Source organism: Aquila chrysaetos, chromosome 18, assembly GCF_900496995.4.
Source record: "Aquila chrysaetos chrysaetos chromosome 18, bAquChr1.4, whole genome shotgun sequence".
Lineage (NCBI taxonomy): Eukaryota > Metazoa > Chordata > Aves > Accipitriformes > Accipitridae > Aquila > Aquila chrysaetos.
In genome coordinates, this window is record NC_044021.1 from 17952076 (window position 1) to 17971811 (window position 19736).

General features: G+C 40.1%; 1 protein-coding gene across 1 annotated transcript in view; it reads right to left on the reverse strand.

The window, feature by feature from the left end:
• Positions 1-19736, reverse strand: part of LOC115353088 — a 188313-nt gene that overhangs the window by 56038 nt on the left and 112539 nt on the right. Inside the window, exon 17 of the mRNA XM_030042066.1 lies at positions 1608-1826. Coding sequence (XP_029897926.1) covers positions 1608-1826 — 219 coding nt within the window. The remainder of the gene's footprint in view (positions 1-1607; positions 1827-19736) is intronic.

A 19736-nucleotide genomic window follows, 5' to 3' on the forward strand; every position in this document is an offset into this window, starting at 1 on the left:
CTATAGGAAGACATCAGCTCCCAGAACCGCCAACGTGTGCACAGGGCCCAGGAGCTCACCCCTCTCTGCTTACTGCAGCACCTTTGGTCGCCGCACAAAGCGTGAGATATACTATGGATGACATAGCTTTTAGCATCCCTAAAGTGACTGGAAATGTCCCTCGCCACCATGGGATGGTGGGATTTGCAAAGGTCACACAATGAGCAAATTTCCTGGCACTGTAGGAGACAGGAACTGCACGGTATTGTGAGCTGCATACAGCTGCTGAAACATACGGCAAAAATTTGAAGCCAATCCAAGTGGCTTAAATTCTGCTCCTAACTAAAGGTGAAGTGGTTTGATTCTTACTTTGGTTCCAACTTGTGAGTGCTACCACTGTATTTGGTGGTACCAGAGAGCGCTCAGCTCAGTCTCACGTCCTGCCCGCACACAGCTACAGATTGGGATGCTGATCCTGGGCATCTTGGCTTGAGAACATTATCGTTTCTCTAGCTGACTGCCTGGGACAGCTGTGATTAGTGGCTTCGAACATGACCACCTCTCTCTCACACGTTGCTTCCTTCTGTTGTGTTTTCTTTGCTTTCACAGACTCTTGATGCTTGGCCTCCCAGAAGTTTTAATGCCAGCTGGCTGAGCCCGCCTGGGCTGTGCAAGGCCAGAAGCGAGAGATGGCTGGCTTTGCATTAAGATCTAGACGACCACCTTAACAATCCCCAGTGCTGTCCAGAGTCTGCTCAGACACCTTGTTTAACTTTTAGCCAATAATCGCAGTATCACAGCAGACGTAGGTCACAGAGTTGCACGTTACTGGCTCCTACTGACTGATTCAGGTTTGCATCATGCTTTAAAGTGAAGAAAAGAAAAAAAAAAAAAAAGTTTCTACTGAAGAAATCTTCCTTCCCCTAAGCATGACTGGTCTTTTTTGCTCTGTAAACCCATTCTCTACCCCACAGCAACATATGGAGAACCAGGTATACATCACCTTGTAGACTTGTTCTCTTTTTTTTTTTTTTCATGTCAAGTAATGACAAGTAATGATTTTCCTGGAACTCTCTAGAGACCTCTGATTCCCAAGCTAAAGTCAATGTATCATATAGTTAAAATATGTCAACCCCTTGTAGTCCTCACGGTAAAATTGATATATCAAAGTTAAATTCTTCAAAGTATTTTGCTCATAGATCACTTTGGTAACATCAAATATGATTTAAATGCTTCTTCAGTTCTGTGCACTTCTTAGGCATTTTGAAATACTTGATTCAAAATGATAAATGATTCTTGTGGAAGATACAGAACCTGTTGGGTATCTCAGAGGGGAGAGAGGTAGGCATAACACAAGATGCACAAATGGACACATCCTGTTCCAGGTTGAAAGTTTACAGTATTAACACCTTCACCTTTCTGTTAGGATCACATTTACACATCAGATCATCTCGAGTCTGGATGTGGGCCTTGTTCTCCTGGTCTCTGCAGAGGCTCCTATCCGGGCTTGCATGCAGAGCCCTTAGCACGAGTTATAGTCATCAATTCTCTTTGTAGTGCAAAGGAACTGCTTTGAATCAGCTATCTGTAGAAATATTCTGACAGAGAAAGAAGGCAGCTGGACTTACTTTGTAACAGGAACCGAGATGGTCTGAAGGAAGAGCCGTTGGCTCAAATAATGCAGGTAAAGTCTCACGAACCAAAGCAAAACTACGAGCAGCACAAGCAGCCAGAAGTCCCCGGAGCGCCAGTGAGAAGCTCCCAGCTCTGAGAAGGCTGCGTATACCACGAAATGGAAACGATCGACAACCCGCCTGGACAGTTTCACTTCAGCAGCAGAATGGCAGCTGGAAATATATGCAAATAAAACAAAGAGTCATTTAGCAAAACATGTAAGAAATAGCAGTTGGTAAAACACTGTAGAGTCCTATTATACAGATAAATGTGGCACAGGTTCTGATCATAAGTTTTGATTGACCAATACATCTGACAGTAAAAAATAGAATGTTTTTTCCATTGCAGTCTAGGTGATAGGTGGCGTCCTCCCAGAAAATATGCTGCTACTTTTATAAAGAAAACAACAAATCACATTTAAAACCAAGTTTTTAAAAGTCTTTTGATTTCATTTTAATTTTCTCACAAATTGCTCTCTGAAGAACACTTTATCACTTATTTTCCTTCTGAGAAAATGGTAAAAGAACTTGCCATATTTGTACTGAAAAAGCATTCATTTTATTGAAAAATATAAACGGCTTTTTGGTGTTTGGGTAAGAGAACTTCAGTCAAATATTTCAGTACACAATGTGGGCTAAAACTCTTTAAACTAGTTGCAAGTAAAAGAGAAAATAGAAAGGAACTTGCACCGTACAGTATTATACTACTGCGTGTGGTGTGATTTGCCCTTTAAGCTAATTACTACACTGCTTCAAAGGGGCGGGGGGGGGGGGGGGGGGAATGAAATGCAGAGATGCAGCCTTGGCATTATGTTTCCAAGAAACTGGAGTCTCTCAGCTGATTCAAAGCTGAAAAGACAGTAGCTTCTTTGACCTTTTGAAACTTCTAACTGCTATACTTATTTCCACTGATTTAAATGACTAAGCAGATGAGATGCACAACTCTAGGACTAAATATGATGTCATCATGCTCAAACTGTTATTTATATTGATTAAAGCTTCTGAAAGTTCAGAAATATAAAGATCTTTTTGTGGAAGAAAACATGCTGGCTTTTTAAAGTGTAGCATATGACTGGGGAAGAAGCGACAGCAATACTTGCACTGTATTTTATACTCTTTTAAAGCATTTCCCTGCCTACACATACGAATTTTTTAAATAGCTGTGTACATTTCTTTCTCCAGCAGTCACAAAGAGAACTGTGAATAGCAATGTAGAAACTTAAAAGGGTTCTGCGTTTGCTCTAGGTTTGAATGAGCAGGAGAAATAAAAACCCCAAACTTGCCAGCCGTAGGTCTGGATTTTGGGACCAGCTTTGACATCATGTTACTCCTGATCCTCAGTGTTGAGCGGGACGCATGTGTAGGAGAAGGCATGCTGTCTGCCGCCCTTTTCTCATGAAGGCTCAAGCTTTAGTTACCTGGTTGGTTGAAGAACAGGAGGAGGAGTTGTCAGGGACACACCACAAAAAATAAGTTTTGGGTCACTAAGAAGGCCTCACATACAAATCACCAAAACTTCTCACAGAAGCATCTGTTTGGCTGAGACAGGTGATCTTTGCATTGACTACAGGTTGATCTGTCAGGGGGGTTGATGGGCTTTTTAAGACATTGCAGTCCACTTTGCTTATATCCTAATCAGTCACAAAGTCCTACTTTACAGACTTAGGGCCACATCATGAATCACCTTCCTCATATTGCAATTATTTACCCACAGCAGCCTACAGGAACATCACAACACATTTCATTAACATTATGAAAACATAGTCTAGGCTTGTGTGAGAAAGAGACAAAGAAAAACGTATAAGAAATGTAATTGGCTGTGGTATAATACTACAATAACCTTGGCATTCTGGATGTTCTGAACTCTGAAGCTAGAATGTACTATGTTTCCTTTTATGTAAAGAAATTTTTGTCATCTTTAATAACTTCCATCAAAATCTACTCTTAAGGTATTCACTCCTTGAGGAGACTTAATAGGGCAGGATTAGCCACAAAGTTATTTTAGTTAGACCAAATAGTTTGTTGTTTGTGCAAAAAAAGGAAAAAGAAAAAAAAAAGAATACTATCTTAGCTTGTAATACTCTTCTCATCCTGCATCAAACAAGCAGAATTACATAGATGTGCCACCCAGCCTCAGCCATATCAGAAATCCGCATCTTACAGGGATCACTGCCAACCTTCATCTCTGTGCTAAGAGCATGAGTAACCACGTATTTTCCACAAAAGTCTGGATGTAGGTCACCACCTCTTTTCATGTAAGAGTCATTTGCTACTAGATTATTTAGGCTCAATTTACTAAATGAATCTACCTCCAAACAAGCAACACCAGAGTGCAATGTTCATTATACCACCTGTAAAATGTTTCAAGACATAAATCCTTCCTCCAACCCAACACACAGACTGAGAAGGAGGGCATGAGCTCAGGGTACTGAAAATACCAAGTCCTCTTTCATTCACAGCAGTCCTGGAGCACCAGAAACACTGAGAAACATTAGTGACCTAAACACTGGCTTGGGAAGGTGAGGTAACTTCTTCCTCACGCAGGCAGGATCTGGCGATGCAATCAGTACTTTCACGAGAGTTTCACAAATCCACTTACTCCAGCTCTGTAACTCATTGTGTGGAAGCTGCTTGTGTAAGCACTGTACAAAGTGTGGCTGTCAAACTTCCCCAAGACTTAGGCAGCAATGAAAATACTCAACCTGTGCCTTCATCACTCCATTGCTCCCCAGCCTATTTCCACTTTCAGGATGTCAAAAGAGACCTAATGTCTCCACCTGTGAACTACACCATCCTTGCTGAGATGCTGGCGCTCTCAGCCATGGGAATCCACCTACTCAACAAACTTCCAAAGGAAAGTAGAGAAATTCGGAGCACATTCACTGTTATCAAACCCTAGATGCCTTCCACTGGCAATGACCCTGCTTAAACCAGCAGGGCAACATCTATGATGTCTTTACTTTGGTCATCTTTCCTCTGAAAAAAGCAATAGCAGCCCAGAAACTCCACAAAAAGCCAAGCTTGCTGGAAGTCAAAGAAATCAAGAAAAATATATGCATTAGGTAGAACCAAACAACATTAATTTTTACTTTTGGAACAGCAATTATTTTTTTAAAGACTTCATGATTTTCATCACTCACCTTGACCATCATTTCCAGCTTTTAAATAGAAATTAAAGTTCTCCTTACTGTTTAACTTGTCAGAAGTCCAAATTATGAATGTCACTTCTGTGCTAGCTTGTACTTCCCTGTGACTGTGTAACTCCTGGACGTGAACACCATCAGCCAGTAGTAGAAATTGGTGGAAAATATAGCATATCCAGTGACTCAGTGAAGGTCCCAACCCATAACTGGAACCTCTTCTTTTACTTTAAAAGAAATTCAGTGGGCCCCAACTTACTTGTACGTTACAGCAAACTATTCCTGAGTACTCATTAATCATGCTATAAGGCTGTTTACTGGTTGTCACTTCAAAACACTGGGCTTAAATGATATCTCTTATTGACTTTTTTGAAGAACAAAGAAAGGAAGAGGCAGAAACATGAAATGAAATGCATCAAACAAGTGGAAACAGCCCCTTTAAATATTTTTAGCTGGTGCTACTCATGAAAGCTTGTGGGTGGAGTGACAGTGCTGGCAGATACAATTTTCAGAAGAGATTTATATAAAGTTGCTCTGGGGCAGAAAGCATGAGTATTACCTTTCAAAAACAAAACAACCCCTCCACCCACAAAAAACCCAAATCTCAACCCTTGGGTGAAAACTAGATAGAGCTCCAAATGAGAAGCCACTTGAGCAATGGATTTATCCATGATTCCTTGGATTACTGGTAAGTAATTTGGCTGAATGTTTCTGTTCTAGGGCATTAGTTTTGCATTTTTCTTTGCAAAATGCTGCAGTAACAAATAGCAGAGACCAAATTACCATAAAAGCAGATCAATTATTTCAATGGAAATTGTTCAGAAGGAAAGAAACGATGCACAGATTCTCTTAAGCTACACTTGATGATGATGACAGAAAAGTAATGGCTGATAGAAGGCAGCGCGTACTGTTGGGTGACAGCTTTGCTGCTGACAAACTACGGTGAACATTTGTATAATGCACTGCAAGGCTAGCACTTACAGCTGATGGTGGGGGGAGATTTGCAGTCAATCCAACCCCGCTTGCTCCAGACCTACACTGGTGTATACCAGCTGAGGTATTCAGGATCTAGTCCTGAACGTATCTATTATTTACATTGCATACAATAAGGCAAACTAAATGTTTTATGTTACCCATACAGCCAGAGAAGACTTAAAGAGCAAAAGCAGACAGGAATGAATTTATGCAAATTACTTTCAGGGAATCACAGTCCTCACAGCCCAAGAATCTGTGCAACGTATTTACTCAGTTCACAAATTAAAAAGACCCCTCCCCATCATCACCATAAATAGCAGGTACTTAAACTTAGCCATAAAGTTCTTTATGGCTTATCAACAGTAATGAAGATGCAAGAAATGCTGCCCAGCATAACTAAAATGAAATGCTATCACTTTCAGTGGAAAAGCACACCTGTATCTGAAGGTACATCTGAAAATAATACACTAATACATGTAGTCCTTAAAATGGAAACCAGTTAAAAGCACCACTAATGAAGCATGAGGCAGAATAGAATCTGGTTCATTCCCCTATGCACAACATAAACATATATATAAAACATATAATTTTATTATCATTAGAAGGATTTTATTATTATTCCTTCTGCATATTTTTCCTTTATAGATCTCATATTGCATTACAAAGAAATTATCTTTATCCCAGGCTGTATGGTGATGATACAAATTACTTTGCCCAATAAGCCAATGGCAGAGTTGTGAACTGAGCTCTGCTGAGTTACAGTCCATTATTCTATCCACTGGATTCCTAATAAAATATTACTTTTTTGTTTATTTGTATGCAAAGTGAATATAACCAGGGAGACCATTTACCCAGGATGAAGACACTGGTTTTCCTTATCTCTTCCCAGAACACACCTATGCTTCATATTCTTCAGTTTGCAAGCACCAAGAAAGCTGGTACCACAAACAGTAACAGGGGCTATCTAGGGGCTGTTATAAGAGAGGTGGCAAAAGACCTGAGGGGACATTAGGTAATTCCTTAACGTACAAATGCTCATAGGAAAATTTGTTCTACAGCTTGCTGAAAAAAACAGAATCACGGTACAGAAGAAATGGTGGAAATCCTGACAGGTTTATTTTTCAGGTGCACCTGTGGTGGAAAAAAGAAACTGCCAGAAGCATGCAAATTCCAAAAACACCAAAGGAAGGCTGTAGGAATTAAACATTCTTGCAAAGCAGGAAAAATAGTCAGCCAATAACTGCAATAATTGTTTTGGGTTGCTGCAAAGTACATGACACAGGTACGTGAGTGCACCTGGCAACACCTACGCTGCCCTACCAACCTGGGGAGGAGGAGGACCATGGCGGCCAAGTTCCTTCCAAGGTCCAGACTGTGCCAGCTCACGGGGAGATGGCCAGCAGACAGCAAGCCCTGGATCAGCAATAGCCCAGGTGCGTTTGCATCATGTGCACAGCCAGGAGCCAGAACAAACACATCAGCTGAACTTTTCCCACAACCCAGTCACGCCAAGAAGCTCACGGGGATATGTGCTGGCACAGCTGGTGCCTTGGAGGGACCCCTGTGTTCTTCCATACTGGAGGATGGACACTGTGGGTCAGTGGACCAAGACGTGTTCATTAAAGAGGAAGGGAAGAAAGTGCTGACAGCTTCGTATTCCTCTGGATACATCTGTGCTAGCCTCAAAATGGTGGACACTCAGCTTTCACTATAAAAGAGTTTATGACAACAGAAAATTGGCAAACAGCGGCAGATTCCTGTCCTCAGCAGTCCCTTTACCCAATGGTGTAAGGCTGGCAGAGAAGCCCATCTCCTGCCTTTAGCTAACTAAGAATTTCCTGAGGGACTTAACTGAGACATTTGTGAGAAGAGATTTCTTACCAAGCTAGGGAAGGAAGCATAGGAGGAAGGAAGAATCACAAAATTTAAGCAGAGTGGCAACAGTGCTGGAGGACAGTGTGGTTCCTTGTAGAGAGCTGGCAGAGCTTTGCACGTTTCAGCTTTGAGCAGCATCTGACAATGACAAAGCAAAAATGACAAAAAACAAATTATTATCGTCACGCCTGCAGTTTAGGTAGGCAACTAAAACTTTGCCTATTTCATGCTTAACTGCATTTTCATGAGCCTATTGGCTTGGCAAAACAGTCTGGAAATCTTACAAGAACAGACTTTGTTAAAATATTCCAGTCCGTCTGGTTCCAGCTCTGGATGGGAACAAACATGAAACGAGGAAACTCGAGTGCAGCTCTCAGAACTTTTAAGAAGCTCTGTTTTATATTTCATTCTAGAAAGGAACAAAAGGCAGCGGACAGTCTCTGTTATTCATCCTCATGACATGACTAGGCCAGTCAAAAAGCAAAAGAAAGCATGAAACTCCTCCCCTACTTCTTGCCCTCTGACTGCTTTAAATAAATAAGACAACAATGAATGAATAAGAAAAAGACACAACTTATATACAGGAGGATGCAAGATGTCAGCAGAGGTATAGATCTCACAAAGATGGCACTATCTGTAAAGCTGTTCTACCAGCGAGCAAGCATAAATGCTCAACCTTGTGCATGAGCAATAAAACAGAGTTTAGGACCTGGAGAAGAACCTTACAGGGCAACCAGAGTAATAAATATACCTTCAAGCTCATCTCAGTTAAAAATAAAATAGAAACCAAAGAAGTAGAGATGCTAGGCCTAAAACATCTATAGAAGTTCAGGAGAATCAAGGTAAAAAACTTTTTATTTATGTTAATAGTAGCAGCATACCCTACCCAGGAGGAAAAGAAATACACATATATGTAAGGTAGTACTCCTGCTTAAGGTAAGAGAGTCCCCTGTACCTAATGTGTGGAACGGTTTCTACCTTGACACAGAAAACATCCCCAAGGACATTTGTTCTGTCTGGAGGAAAAATGTAATCTTCCTCCTGACCAAATACATATCTACTTCTGAGAGCCACTAAACACTCAAACACCATCTGTGAGCTGTGCATTCATCTGTAACGCACCAATTTAGCTGGCAGGCCATTGGGACACAAGACTCTGAAGTTGCCAAGTTAAAATGGCAAGCCAGTACCAGCCAAAACTCCACCAAGCAAACAGGTGAGGTTTCCAGTGAACGTTGTAGCAGAGAGCAATGAAGCTTCAAAATAAGAAACAGCCTTGTGGTGTGGGAAAAAAAAAAGGGGGGGGGGGGGGGGGGGGGGGGAAGCATAGCTTTGATCTTTTCCATCCTGGACTTAATTAGCAGCAGCATCACACTAGGAGCCTGGTCCTGTACAGCTGGAGTCAAACAGCTACCTTCCTTCAGTAAGAACCAACAGGCTCACGGCTGCTGTGGACAGAGCAGGCAGGAGATGCATTGCACAGAGTGGTCCTACATTTCAGAAAGACCTTTCTCTGGCTGGCTGTGCAATGATGAAACGTCATCTTATACAAACACAGACAAGCCACAAGTCCAAGCCCCTTTACTTCTTCAGTTGTATCAGTTTTTCACAGCAACAGGCTGAAGCAGAAATTGAATTCCTGCATGCTTGCATTGTTTCCCTTGCCACAGTTAAATGGTACATGTGTGAAGATGCTGGACTTGGGATGTTGATTGTTAAACTGAATGCACCGTTTGCTTCATGTGCAGATTTATAATACTCATGCACCATAGGAATAGGTAGGTATAAAGATGAAAGAAAAAAGTGAATCTATAGCTCTAGCTCATACATAAAAACGCTTCTAAAAGACCATTAGTGTTATTCCAGCCAGACCTCTAGAAGCTTCTGTATGACCTGACAAAAATGACCTTTCCTTTTTTCATAGCAAATTTTACAAGGAAGAACTAAGTAGGCAAAGCAGATGGAGTCTGGGGAAAAAACAGGACATTTATTTAGAGCAATTTTGACATCGGGGACTAATTTTTTACTTCATATCAATTACTTTTTTTTAGTTAATATTATTTTGTGCACCAACATGTCCATGCACAGAAGAGTTTGACATAGGAATAGGAATAGCAATCCACGAAGAGAGTGAAATATGATGTGACCCAGGTAATGCCAATTAGAATGCAGTTAAAAATAAATCCTTACAGATTTAAACATGGCCAGATAAGGCAATTCATGAAACTACAAAGGAAATGTAATATATTGAAAAAGAAATCTCACAAACAGAAAAGTGCCTGAAATATTTAGAGCATTTACAAGGCATACTTTGTCCAAACAGAACTATAATGAACCATTTTGGAAGAACTCTTCCTCAAGGTTTTGATGAAAGAGAACAACCTCAGGTTTGAGCAGATGACTGATGTTATAACACTGCATTTTAAAAAATATTTTTTATTTAATAAAACCTGTTTTGTGAAAGAAAAAATATCTATGTTAAGCCAGCTTAATTAAATCTTCAAGAGCCTTAGGAAAAAAAAAAAAAAAAAAAAAAAGAGGAAAGGAAGGGAAAAAAGTTATGTGCATATGCAGAATACTCTAGGATACTATTATATTTAAAACATCATTAAGCAGTTATCAAGATGAGAAAACTTAGATACTGTACAGATATCTTAAATTCAATTAAATTATGAAAAAACACAGCTATAGGAAATGTTAAACTGAAATCTTTTTAAAAGATCTTTATAAACACCACTGAAATTATGGTGGAAATTATCCATACAATTTAGTCAAACAAAATGCATCACATAATAACAGTATTAACTTTTTCTTTTCAGTTTAATGCTGCGTTATTATATTTAGCTGCCTATTTTAGAAAGTAATTTGTGTTGATGGCTCTGGAGAAAAACCAAGCATTAAAGAACTAATTTAATTCCTTCTGAGCTATGTTCAATTCAAAAATATTTCTTTCAGAATGTCCCAGTACTGCAGAATCTGACTAGAAATCCACCTTGAACTATGTGCACTTTGACTAACTCTCTCCCCAAGGCAAAATGATCCTGCATTCAGCAGGGTTTTATCCCGGTCTTCTAAAGGACTTACACAGAATGTACCTGATATAACTGGACCAGAATGTCAACCATGATAGAAATTATGATCAAGACATGGGGGATACATAATGAGAACCTTATCTATTTTACAGTGGACTGCTATTGGTAGGGGAGTACCTTTAGGGGGTTGTTTACAGAAATCAGGTCTTCCGCCTTTAAAAAAAAATGAAAGAGAGAAAGAGAGAAAGAAAGAGAGAAAGAGAGAAAGAGAGAAAGAGAGAAAGAGAGAAAGAGAGAAAGAGAGAAAGAGAGAAAGAGAGAGAACTGTGTAATTTCTTGTGCAGAGCTCTCCTTCCTGCTTGTTATACTATATGACATAATGGATACTAGCTGTGTTTAAGGTGTTCAAGTAGTGTTATAATAGGCTGCCTGGCTGCCTGTAGAAAGAAATTTCACAAATTTTCTTTCAATGTGAAGACATGTCTTTATTCCTCTGGTTCCACAGTATAAAACAGAAACTAAAAAATTGTCACAGCTTGTGTCTCAAAAATCAATGCATGATTGCTAGCTGCACTGGGAGTTTGAGGGATATCCCCTTATCAGAGACAATCTCTAGATAACATACTTTCCTCTATTGCCCATAGCTGCATGTAAGACATGGCAAGACAAATGCAGGCTTCCTTTTCTGTTGGTGTCATCTATTGATCCAGTGAAATGCTCTTCATCTGAAATTTCCTTCCCAAAGGGGACATTTGCTATGAAAAGCAAACCTTTCTGCCTGATGCTAAGAAATCCTGAAACTTCCTGCTAATTACTGCACAGCATCGTGGTAACAGATAGCTCTAACAATGTGAAAAAAATAAGCTCGAATGAGACAGGCGCTATCCTTTTCCTCATATAAATGTTGCTTTGTGATACTAAAAGCATATAATAAAAAAGTGTAATATAATAAACTCATTATGTGTTTTCTGTGTGCTCCAGATAAAAATGTGCTCTGGATCTGTGTTTTTCTTTGGGGGCATTTCCTCTCAGACACATTCAAAACTGCTATCCCAGGTGTGACTAAATGACCTCCAGTATGAGCCAAAACACAAAACAACGTCACCGTGAGAAACGCCAGTATCAGAGAATAATGAGAAGCAGAGGGGTAGGTAAAGATTGTTGGGGTACAAAAAGGAGACTATGCCTACAAACAAGTCCCTGCAAAAAACACATTCATTTGTGCATCTACACTGCCTGTGTTGTCTCTCCTATCTATGTACCATGCTGGCCTAAGACATCAGCACCCTCACAGAAAGCTTTATCTACTGACAGAACAGAAAGCGAGGATGTAGAAAAGACACATTCCTTTAAAAATAAAAATGGACTTGTAAAATACATAGCTAATCAACATCCGTATGAACCTCTGCAGTTTCAAAGAGCTTTTGGTATGGCTCCTAAGTAATTGCAATTTCATCAGACTGAAGAAGAACAACAAAGAGAAGCATTTACTAAAAAGAAATCAAATATTTCACCGGCAGTAGAATATTTTGGACTTGGCACCCCTAACCAAAAGAAAATTTTGCTCAAGAGAAAAGAAGGGGCACATACTTTTTAAAGATGGCCATAAACTTGTTCCTTCAGTTTAAATATGAAGAAGTATTACACTACTTATCCACCATATGCACAATTTCTAAAAAGCGACCGTCTAAAAGAGACTCGGTTGTGAGACTTCACCCATACAATAAGGATTTCCAGGAACAGGAGAAGTGACTTTCTAGTAGATCGCACCTCAGCATGGGCAATAATTGAGGTACTTCCCCTCTACCGCTACAGCTAAAATTGGCCAGCAGGTTCAGAAATTACTAGGGGTAAAGTAACAGGCAGCCTTACTGCATATACCTTGCCTTCCTAAAAAACCTGGCTAAGAAATAAATCCCTATATTCAGGAGCCATTAGACCAAAGCTTCCAAAGCAGAAGAGTAATGCATTTGGGCAGAACATAAGCCTTGTTATTTTGCTGTCTCTGATAAACGATAGTTGGCAGGTATTGAACTTACCATACACATAACTACTCTGTTTGTTTGAGGGTTTTTTTTCCTGTGTATATTTGTCTGCAAGTGTATTTGTAAATAATACAGTTTGTTGAATTTTTTTTTTTTAAACTCACAGAAAGTATTTTTTTAACGGTCTTTTTGTAAAGGTATGATTCTGCTTTTTCTTGGAAGCTTTAGTTTTTTCATCAAAGAACTCCAAATACCTGAAAGACACAACAGCAGCTTTTCAAAGAGCTGGGTTCAGCCAGACAATAAAGGTAAGAAACACTTAAATAACCTTCAAGAGGCACCACAGAGGTGATTCTGAATTTAAGCTTTAGGGTTCCTTATTCTGCTGAAAGGCTGAATTATTGGGGGGGGGAGGGGGCACTCAGTTTGCCAATCACCTCTAACACGTTAATTTACTACCTTTCTACCTATAGTAAAGACATCCACACGATCCTAGAGGACAAAATCCCATCATCTTAGACCACCCATGAGGTTTTCCACTACTGGTCTGAATTCAGACAAGATTTCACTGGCTTGCAGTAGACTGTGCTCCTTTGACTCGATGTGATTGATAAGTCATTAAAATAGAAGCACCTACAAAATAGACCTATCTTCCCCACCCGGACAAACCATCCCTTGTCAAAACTCAGTGTGATGGACTAACAGCACTACTGGGTCTGATGCTCCTTCCCTCTCCCAACGGCTCCTGGTGTAGCAGGATCCTTACCGGTCCTTCCTGCCTATCTAGAGCTTTTTGTTTCATTGCAAAACCTAATAAAACTGGATATGTTTGCACAGTATTAATTTTGCTTAGCTAAGTAGCCTGCTCACCTTCCCATGAGTTTCCATAAGTTTGGTAGCAGCATATGGATGCAGAAGCCTCAAGAAGCCAGGCAGGGCAGTCAGGATGAGGTTTCCAAAGATATCGAAGGAATTCAGCTGCTGAAATGCAACTAGAAAGAGCGCTGTAGTTACAGGATACAGACTATAAAAACCTCTGCCTCAGTTCAGACAATAATGCTTTCTCAGGCTCTCAGTATTTCATAGCCTCTTTTTCTTGCTTAATATGTAGCTTTAATAATTGTTATTTTCTTAAGGATCAACCTAAAACTTACTTGATCCACAACGCATCGGAACTTACACTTACGTTAAAACTTCAGTTTTCACATCTCCTAGTTTCTTGCTGGTGATATTTTAGTTGTGTAACCTTAAAATTGTGTTAACACACTGTGTTATTTTTTATTCTGCTTCTGTTTTAACCTGAAGGCAAATTGGTTCACAGGTCGTATTTGATGTTATTCTTTCAGCTTAAAGACTTCAAATCATTACAAAAAAGAAAGAGAGAAGGGTTTGGTGGTTTAGGTTTTTTGGGGGGTTTTTTGTCTGCTTATTAAATAGTTTTTGCTTGCTGGGCTCAAGGTTTGAAGGTAAAATTTACAAAGACAATGCCTTTTGTCAGTGAACCTTCTGCTACATTTTTAGAGGCACTCAGCAAATTCCAGCAGCAGGTTTCTAGACACAAAAGGCAAATACAACCACTCCATGATTTGGATTGGCTTTCTGTTTGTGGGTCATGAGACTCGCTGCTGAGCATGTCAGAAGTTGGCTGTGGCATTTAATGAAGGTCATCAGCAAGTCCATAGTTCCCATAGCAAAAGAAAGAGTGTGCTCTGGCTTTGGTTTTGAGGTGTGGGTTGGGTTTTTTTGTCCCTTCCTTCTTTTGGGGCTTTGATTGGAATCTGGGACTGGAGTTAGTGGATAAACTCAGTTACTGCAAGAGAATCAAAAGTATGGTACAAGCTGGTGCTTTGAAAAATGTGGAATTGCATAGGTTTCTTTTTTTTTCAGAGATGTCATTTAACATTCAAAATAAGTATTAAATTTCCCTTCAATTTGACAGTTAAGAGTCATTCGTGAAATTAGGAACAATAATCATACTATATTATACCGTCTCGTCTATGTCTCGGGAGGGCTGTGACTTGTCGTAGCATGAAGAAACCTGGAAAAATGATTGCTTGCTGCTTCAGACAGAAGATGCATAGCTAAGATGCTCATTAATGAGGTAAAGGAAAATTAATTGACATGTCTCATTCTTCTTTTAATACAGCCTCTAAGCCTTGATGTGTCAATTGTCAAATTGCCTCTGACATTCTTTCTTTCTCTCAGTGATCTTGTGTCGCATTGCTAGATGAGAGAAATAACATTACTTTCCTTGACCTCTCTCAGCGTAGTTTCTGGGCAGGGATGCTAGACCTCCAGAAAAACGAGATGCATTAGCCCAGCTGCCTTAGCCTCTCTCCAGATCATGCCTAACCTCCCAGACTGCAGTACTCCAGCTTTGTGACTGCTCTGTGTTAATGATGCATCTTTCCTAGGACAATGGTGGTAATAACCAAGCTTAAAAAAGCTTAAACATATCAACCTTTCTGCGTGTCCTCACCGGTCTTAAGCACTCTTTTGACCGAGGTCAGAGTTTCTTCCAGCAAGTCAGGATCTTCTCTACCTCTGCTTTCCCACCAATGATCTCTCCTCTGAAAGAGACTGCCTCTTCCACCCTGTGACAATCTTCCATGCTTTCTCCAACACAGCCAGTGAAAGAGCATTCCTCTTAGAGCTTCCATTCTTTTCACATTATTATCACCCAATCCAGACTGGAAAAAAGCTGTTTCCAATCATTTGCCTTTTAGTCAACTCCGCCTGACAGCAAATCCTTTGATCAAGACAGTTATACTGTGTATATAGATTCATATAAGCTTATTTAATGGATCTTTATAATTGTCCCTGCTATTTCATCAGTTGGTATTTCTGTCCTACATGAAGTTAGGAAAAAAAGGAAACATGGAGAGGCAGATAGATCGTATATTTCATCTGCAATTTGTAGTCTGTGCAGTTTGTAGTCTGGCACAAAAATCCATGGGATTCCCAACATTAAACAGAATTTGAGAACTTAACATTGGCAGATTCTTTAAGCCATAGTTCCAGAAGCTGAAGAAATCCTGCTTACAATATCATTTGTTTGGGGCTGATTTTTCATATGTAGATTAAGTGGTGTGATTTGGAAATTAGTCCCCTAACAGATCATAGTAATAAAACTCCTAATACAGAGCCATACTGGAAAATACAGCTCTTTGTGCAGAATGAAAATCACTGCATAACAGTATGTCAGATCTCTATGATTTTATTAAAAAAAAAAAAGTAAAGAAAAATCATTAAGATATTTTTCATTTTATATTCAATAACCTCAGCCATTCTGCTTAGGCTATTCATATCTATGGGCTTTCCCATAAGAAACAGATTTGCATGTGCTGCAGAGCATAAACACGCGCAATCCAATAGTCAAGAAAGTACTACAGAAGTACTGTCCATAGAGCTGCATGTGTGCAGTAAGTCCAAGGCATCTAGAGAGCACCAGATTTCTTGTACATTTGAAGGCTATTAGTCCACACACAATAGATCTAACACCTCAGGCACAGAAGAGTGCCTTCTCAAGTGCTGTAGAGCAAGTCTGTACAGCCCAGTGGATGCATCTGGACTTGCCACATGGGCTGTCAAAGATCCAGACATCTTGAACAAATGTTGAAAGTCTTCAGGTTCCACCCAGACCCAAAAGGGAGAATCTGTAAAAAGCCAGGTTCTATGAAGTTAGGTGAGAAATGAACATAAAATTCAGTAAAGTTTCTCTGAATGTCTTTCTATTTTGTGATAATATTTGAATACTCTAACCAATCAGTACTAAAAATTCAGGGAACACCACATCTATCATTGGCCTGAACTCTGTTGATTTGGACAGAAACTGAAACAATAGAACAGGGATAATATAAAAGAATGGGCAGAAATGGCAGAGAGGGAGTTTGCAAGCAAGAATGAAGGCATGTAAAAACCATCCACATGAAGCAGAACAAACTTGAAGGTCTGTATCTGTAATGTTTTTCCATAATACACATCATAATAAGAATAAAATAAAGGATGCTGAGGCACAGACAGCAAGAATATTCTCCAAGATAAAGCAAGCCAGTAGCAGGTTGGGGAACTGTTCTTACTGTCCATTTGTTCTTCTCTCATGCTGAATCTAATTCTTTGTTGCTGAGATGTGGGAGTTACAGAAGGTAATTACCAATGCAGGCAGAGAACCATGTTACTTATTTCATGCTGCATGGGACCTCACTTTAACTAATACGTGAGGATCTCTTAGAAGTTTTCAATTGCAGAATAAAGATGAATGAGAAGTAGCTTTCCCTTCATGTGAAGATTTTTAAATGACAATTTTGATCCCAAATTGGGATGAAAATGTTGAAAACAAAAATGTTCATGTACTGATATTTTGGTTAAATGATTAAAACAGGTCCTTTCATTAAAGTGCTTTGAAATTATTTTGGCCTTTTCAATAGAAAATGAACACTTCTTTATACATTAAAATATGTGAAACAAAAGTAATTTCAAAACAAATGTTCTTTTCAAAGTATCAAGATGGAATATTTCAAGGGTCTCCAAACCTTGCTCCCATTATCCTTTCCTGAATGGGAAGAAGAGTTAACACCAGCTCTTTCCCACAATCTCATTTTTTGAAAGTTTTTCTTTTCCAGTGAAAAGTGCTTTTTCAAAAAAACCCCTCAACCACAGCAGTAATACCACAGATCCTTGATTCCAATGGGGTCATATGCTTCCTTCATTTCAGTGGGTAGCTTGAGGCAGACCGTAAAATACTGGTGTCACCCGTTCTGGCACCGCTCTGGCAAGTGTTGTGGCAGACAATACAGGGCACCGAGATTGCACTCGTAGTGAGGAGGAGTGCAAAGTGAAAATACATCTTCCATTGTGCGATCCAAGTGATCTGGGGACTGTCCTTATGCTGAGAGACTGTGCTCCAACTTGGCCAGAGAGCTGCTGGAGGCTGCGTGGGAGGACTGGGGAATGCTTGGCAAGTCCTTGGGAAAGACAGAGGAGAGCTCCGCGCTGAGCAAATCACCCCTGGGATGCCACTGAAAGGCAAACCCAAGTTTTCGCTACACAAATCAACCAACTAAAGGTGATAGTGGATCTGTTTAACCAGTTAACATTAAAGTAGCAAAAACCCTGGACAGTGGTCTGCACTGGACTTTAAAAATCTTTTTCCCACAAATCTTCTTTTCCTCCTTAGTAACAAATAAGCTGGGACTCAATAGTAGACAAGAGCTTGGTGCAGAAGCTTGAACAATAAACTGGTTAGATTTATTATGAGCAGAGTTAGATGACACAATGTTGGAAACATACGCAGCCAGCCTATGAGACGAGGCTTGGTTACAAAAGCATCCACCACCAGTCTATTTAAATTCAGAATGCCAAAGATGAGGAATGTTTGCTGTGAGCTACAGCTACTTGGGCTCTCTTACTGTAAATATGAACAAATCAGCACACAATCACACACACATTGCTTTTCACACTTCCTTTCTGTAAACAGCATATACTTCCTCTTGTAAAAAGTGCAACTAAACTTCAGTTTTTCAGCTGACATAACTGCCCTGCTGAAGCCACCAGACTTGCAAGCTAATTCACAAGGGTAAAGTATCTGATCTGTTTTCATTTTGCTTATTTTCTTAATATGCACTTGATGTTTTCTATTCTACCACTATACCTGAAGATTTTAAAATTAATAGTAAGCTATCTTTCTAGTGCTGTGTAAGTACTAAAGCAATACATTGCTTTTATTTATCAGAATGATCAGAGTTCAATTCTGATAAGTTAGTAGTAGGGCAACCAACAAAAGGGCTCTTCCGAGTACAAACCTATTCATTTTCCACTTTACTTGTGTGCAAGCTTATCCCCAAATAAAAGTCATCTCCACTGGGTGAAAACACACTCTCTCTAGCTTTTGCTTGGAGATTTCTAATGAACACAAGGGGTGAAGGCGTGCTCCGAGTCCAAGACTCTTACACTATCCAGACCAGCAGACTCAGACCCAGCGGGAAAGAAAGCAACACTCAGTAAACCCGGTTCATGTGGAGGCTGCAACTTTATTAAATGTAAACCACATTATGGGCTTATTTAAATTAATGGGCACAGTGGGTGCTCAACACCTCTGAAAGAGTCTGCACTAGGGCTAGCCGTAAAATTTTCCATTGAGACTGTTGTGTGAAGGGGAACTGAGACTTCTGACTAGCAGCGCTTGCCAGAAAACTGCCTTTCCGTGGGAATTTTTTCCTTGATAAAATGTTCAGATTTTGGTGCTGAAAAAAGAAAACTGTTTTGTTTCAGCGATCCCTCTCATCAGAATCGGTAACCAGCTCTTCATTTGCACAGCCCACGTACCGTGTGAGGCAATTCTGCAAGATCGCCTCACTTGGATGTACCAGAATGAAATGTCCCAATGTGCAACACAAAGGCTGAGAGACCACGCTGCATGGGGGACATGCACGCAGCCCGCCGGGGGACCCTTGGCTTTAGAGGAAAATGGGGAGATGAGACCCAAGTGCCACCCCCTTCACCCTCACCCTGTCCACCCAGGTTTCCATCAAAGAAATTCAGGAGGACAGGCAGGGTAGGAGACCATCCCTTGACCTACCTCTGTCAAGAGGACCAGAAGACAGGGACCACGGAGGGGACCACGGGGCCTGCCTATGCCACAGCAGGCATGCAACCGAGTGACAACCTTCCTGAACTGAGCCGCTTAATTCTTCTGGGCTGGATGTTTCAGCTTTGTTAAAAAGCTGTTGTTTTCTGGAGGAGGGGGAAAAAAAAAAAAAATTCCTTTCCCTAAATTTCATTAATAAATGAGGGCCGTTACCTAAGAACGGCTAAGGGAAAGTAGCAGGTGGTGCATCAATAGCAACTCACCATGGTTATGAACAGTGAAAATCTCTGCAAAATACTCAGCTGAAAACTGAAGGAGACTCTTTTCCAGTTAAAAAACAGGAGCACTGTATTGTAACTGGTTCTTGCAAGAAATAGAAATATCTTAACTGAGTGAATGACAATTACTTGCATTATTGTCATACTTAAAATGTCAGTGTTCAATGATTGGTTTCAGCTCATAATAATAAATTCTAGACTTTTAAACATCAA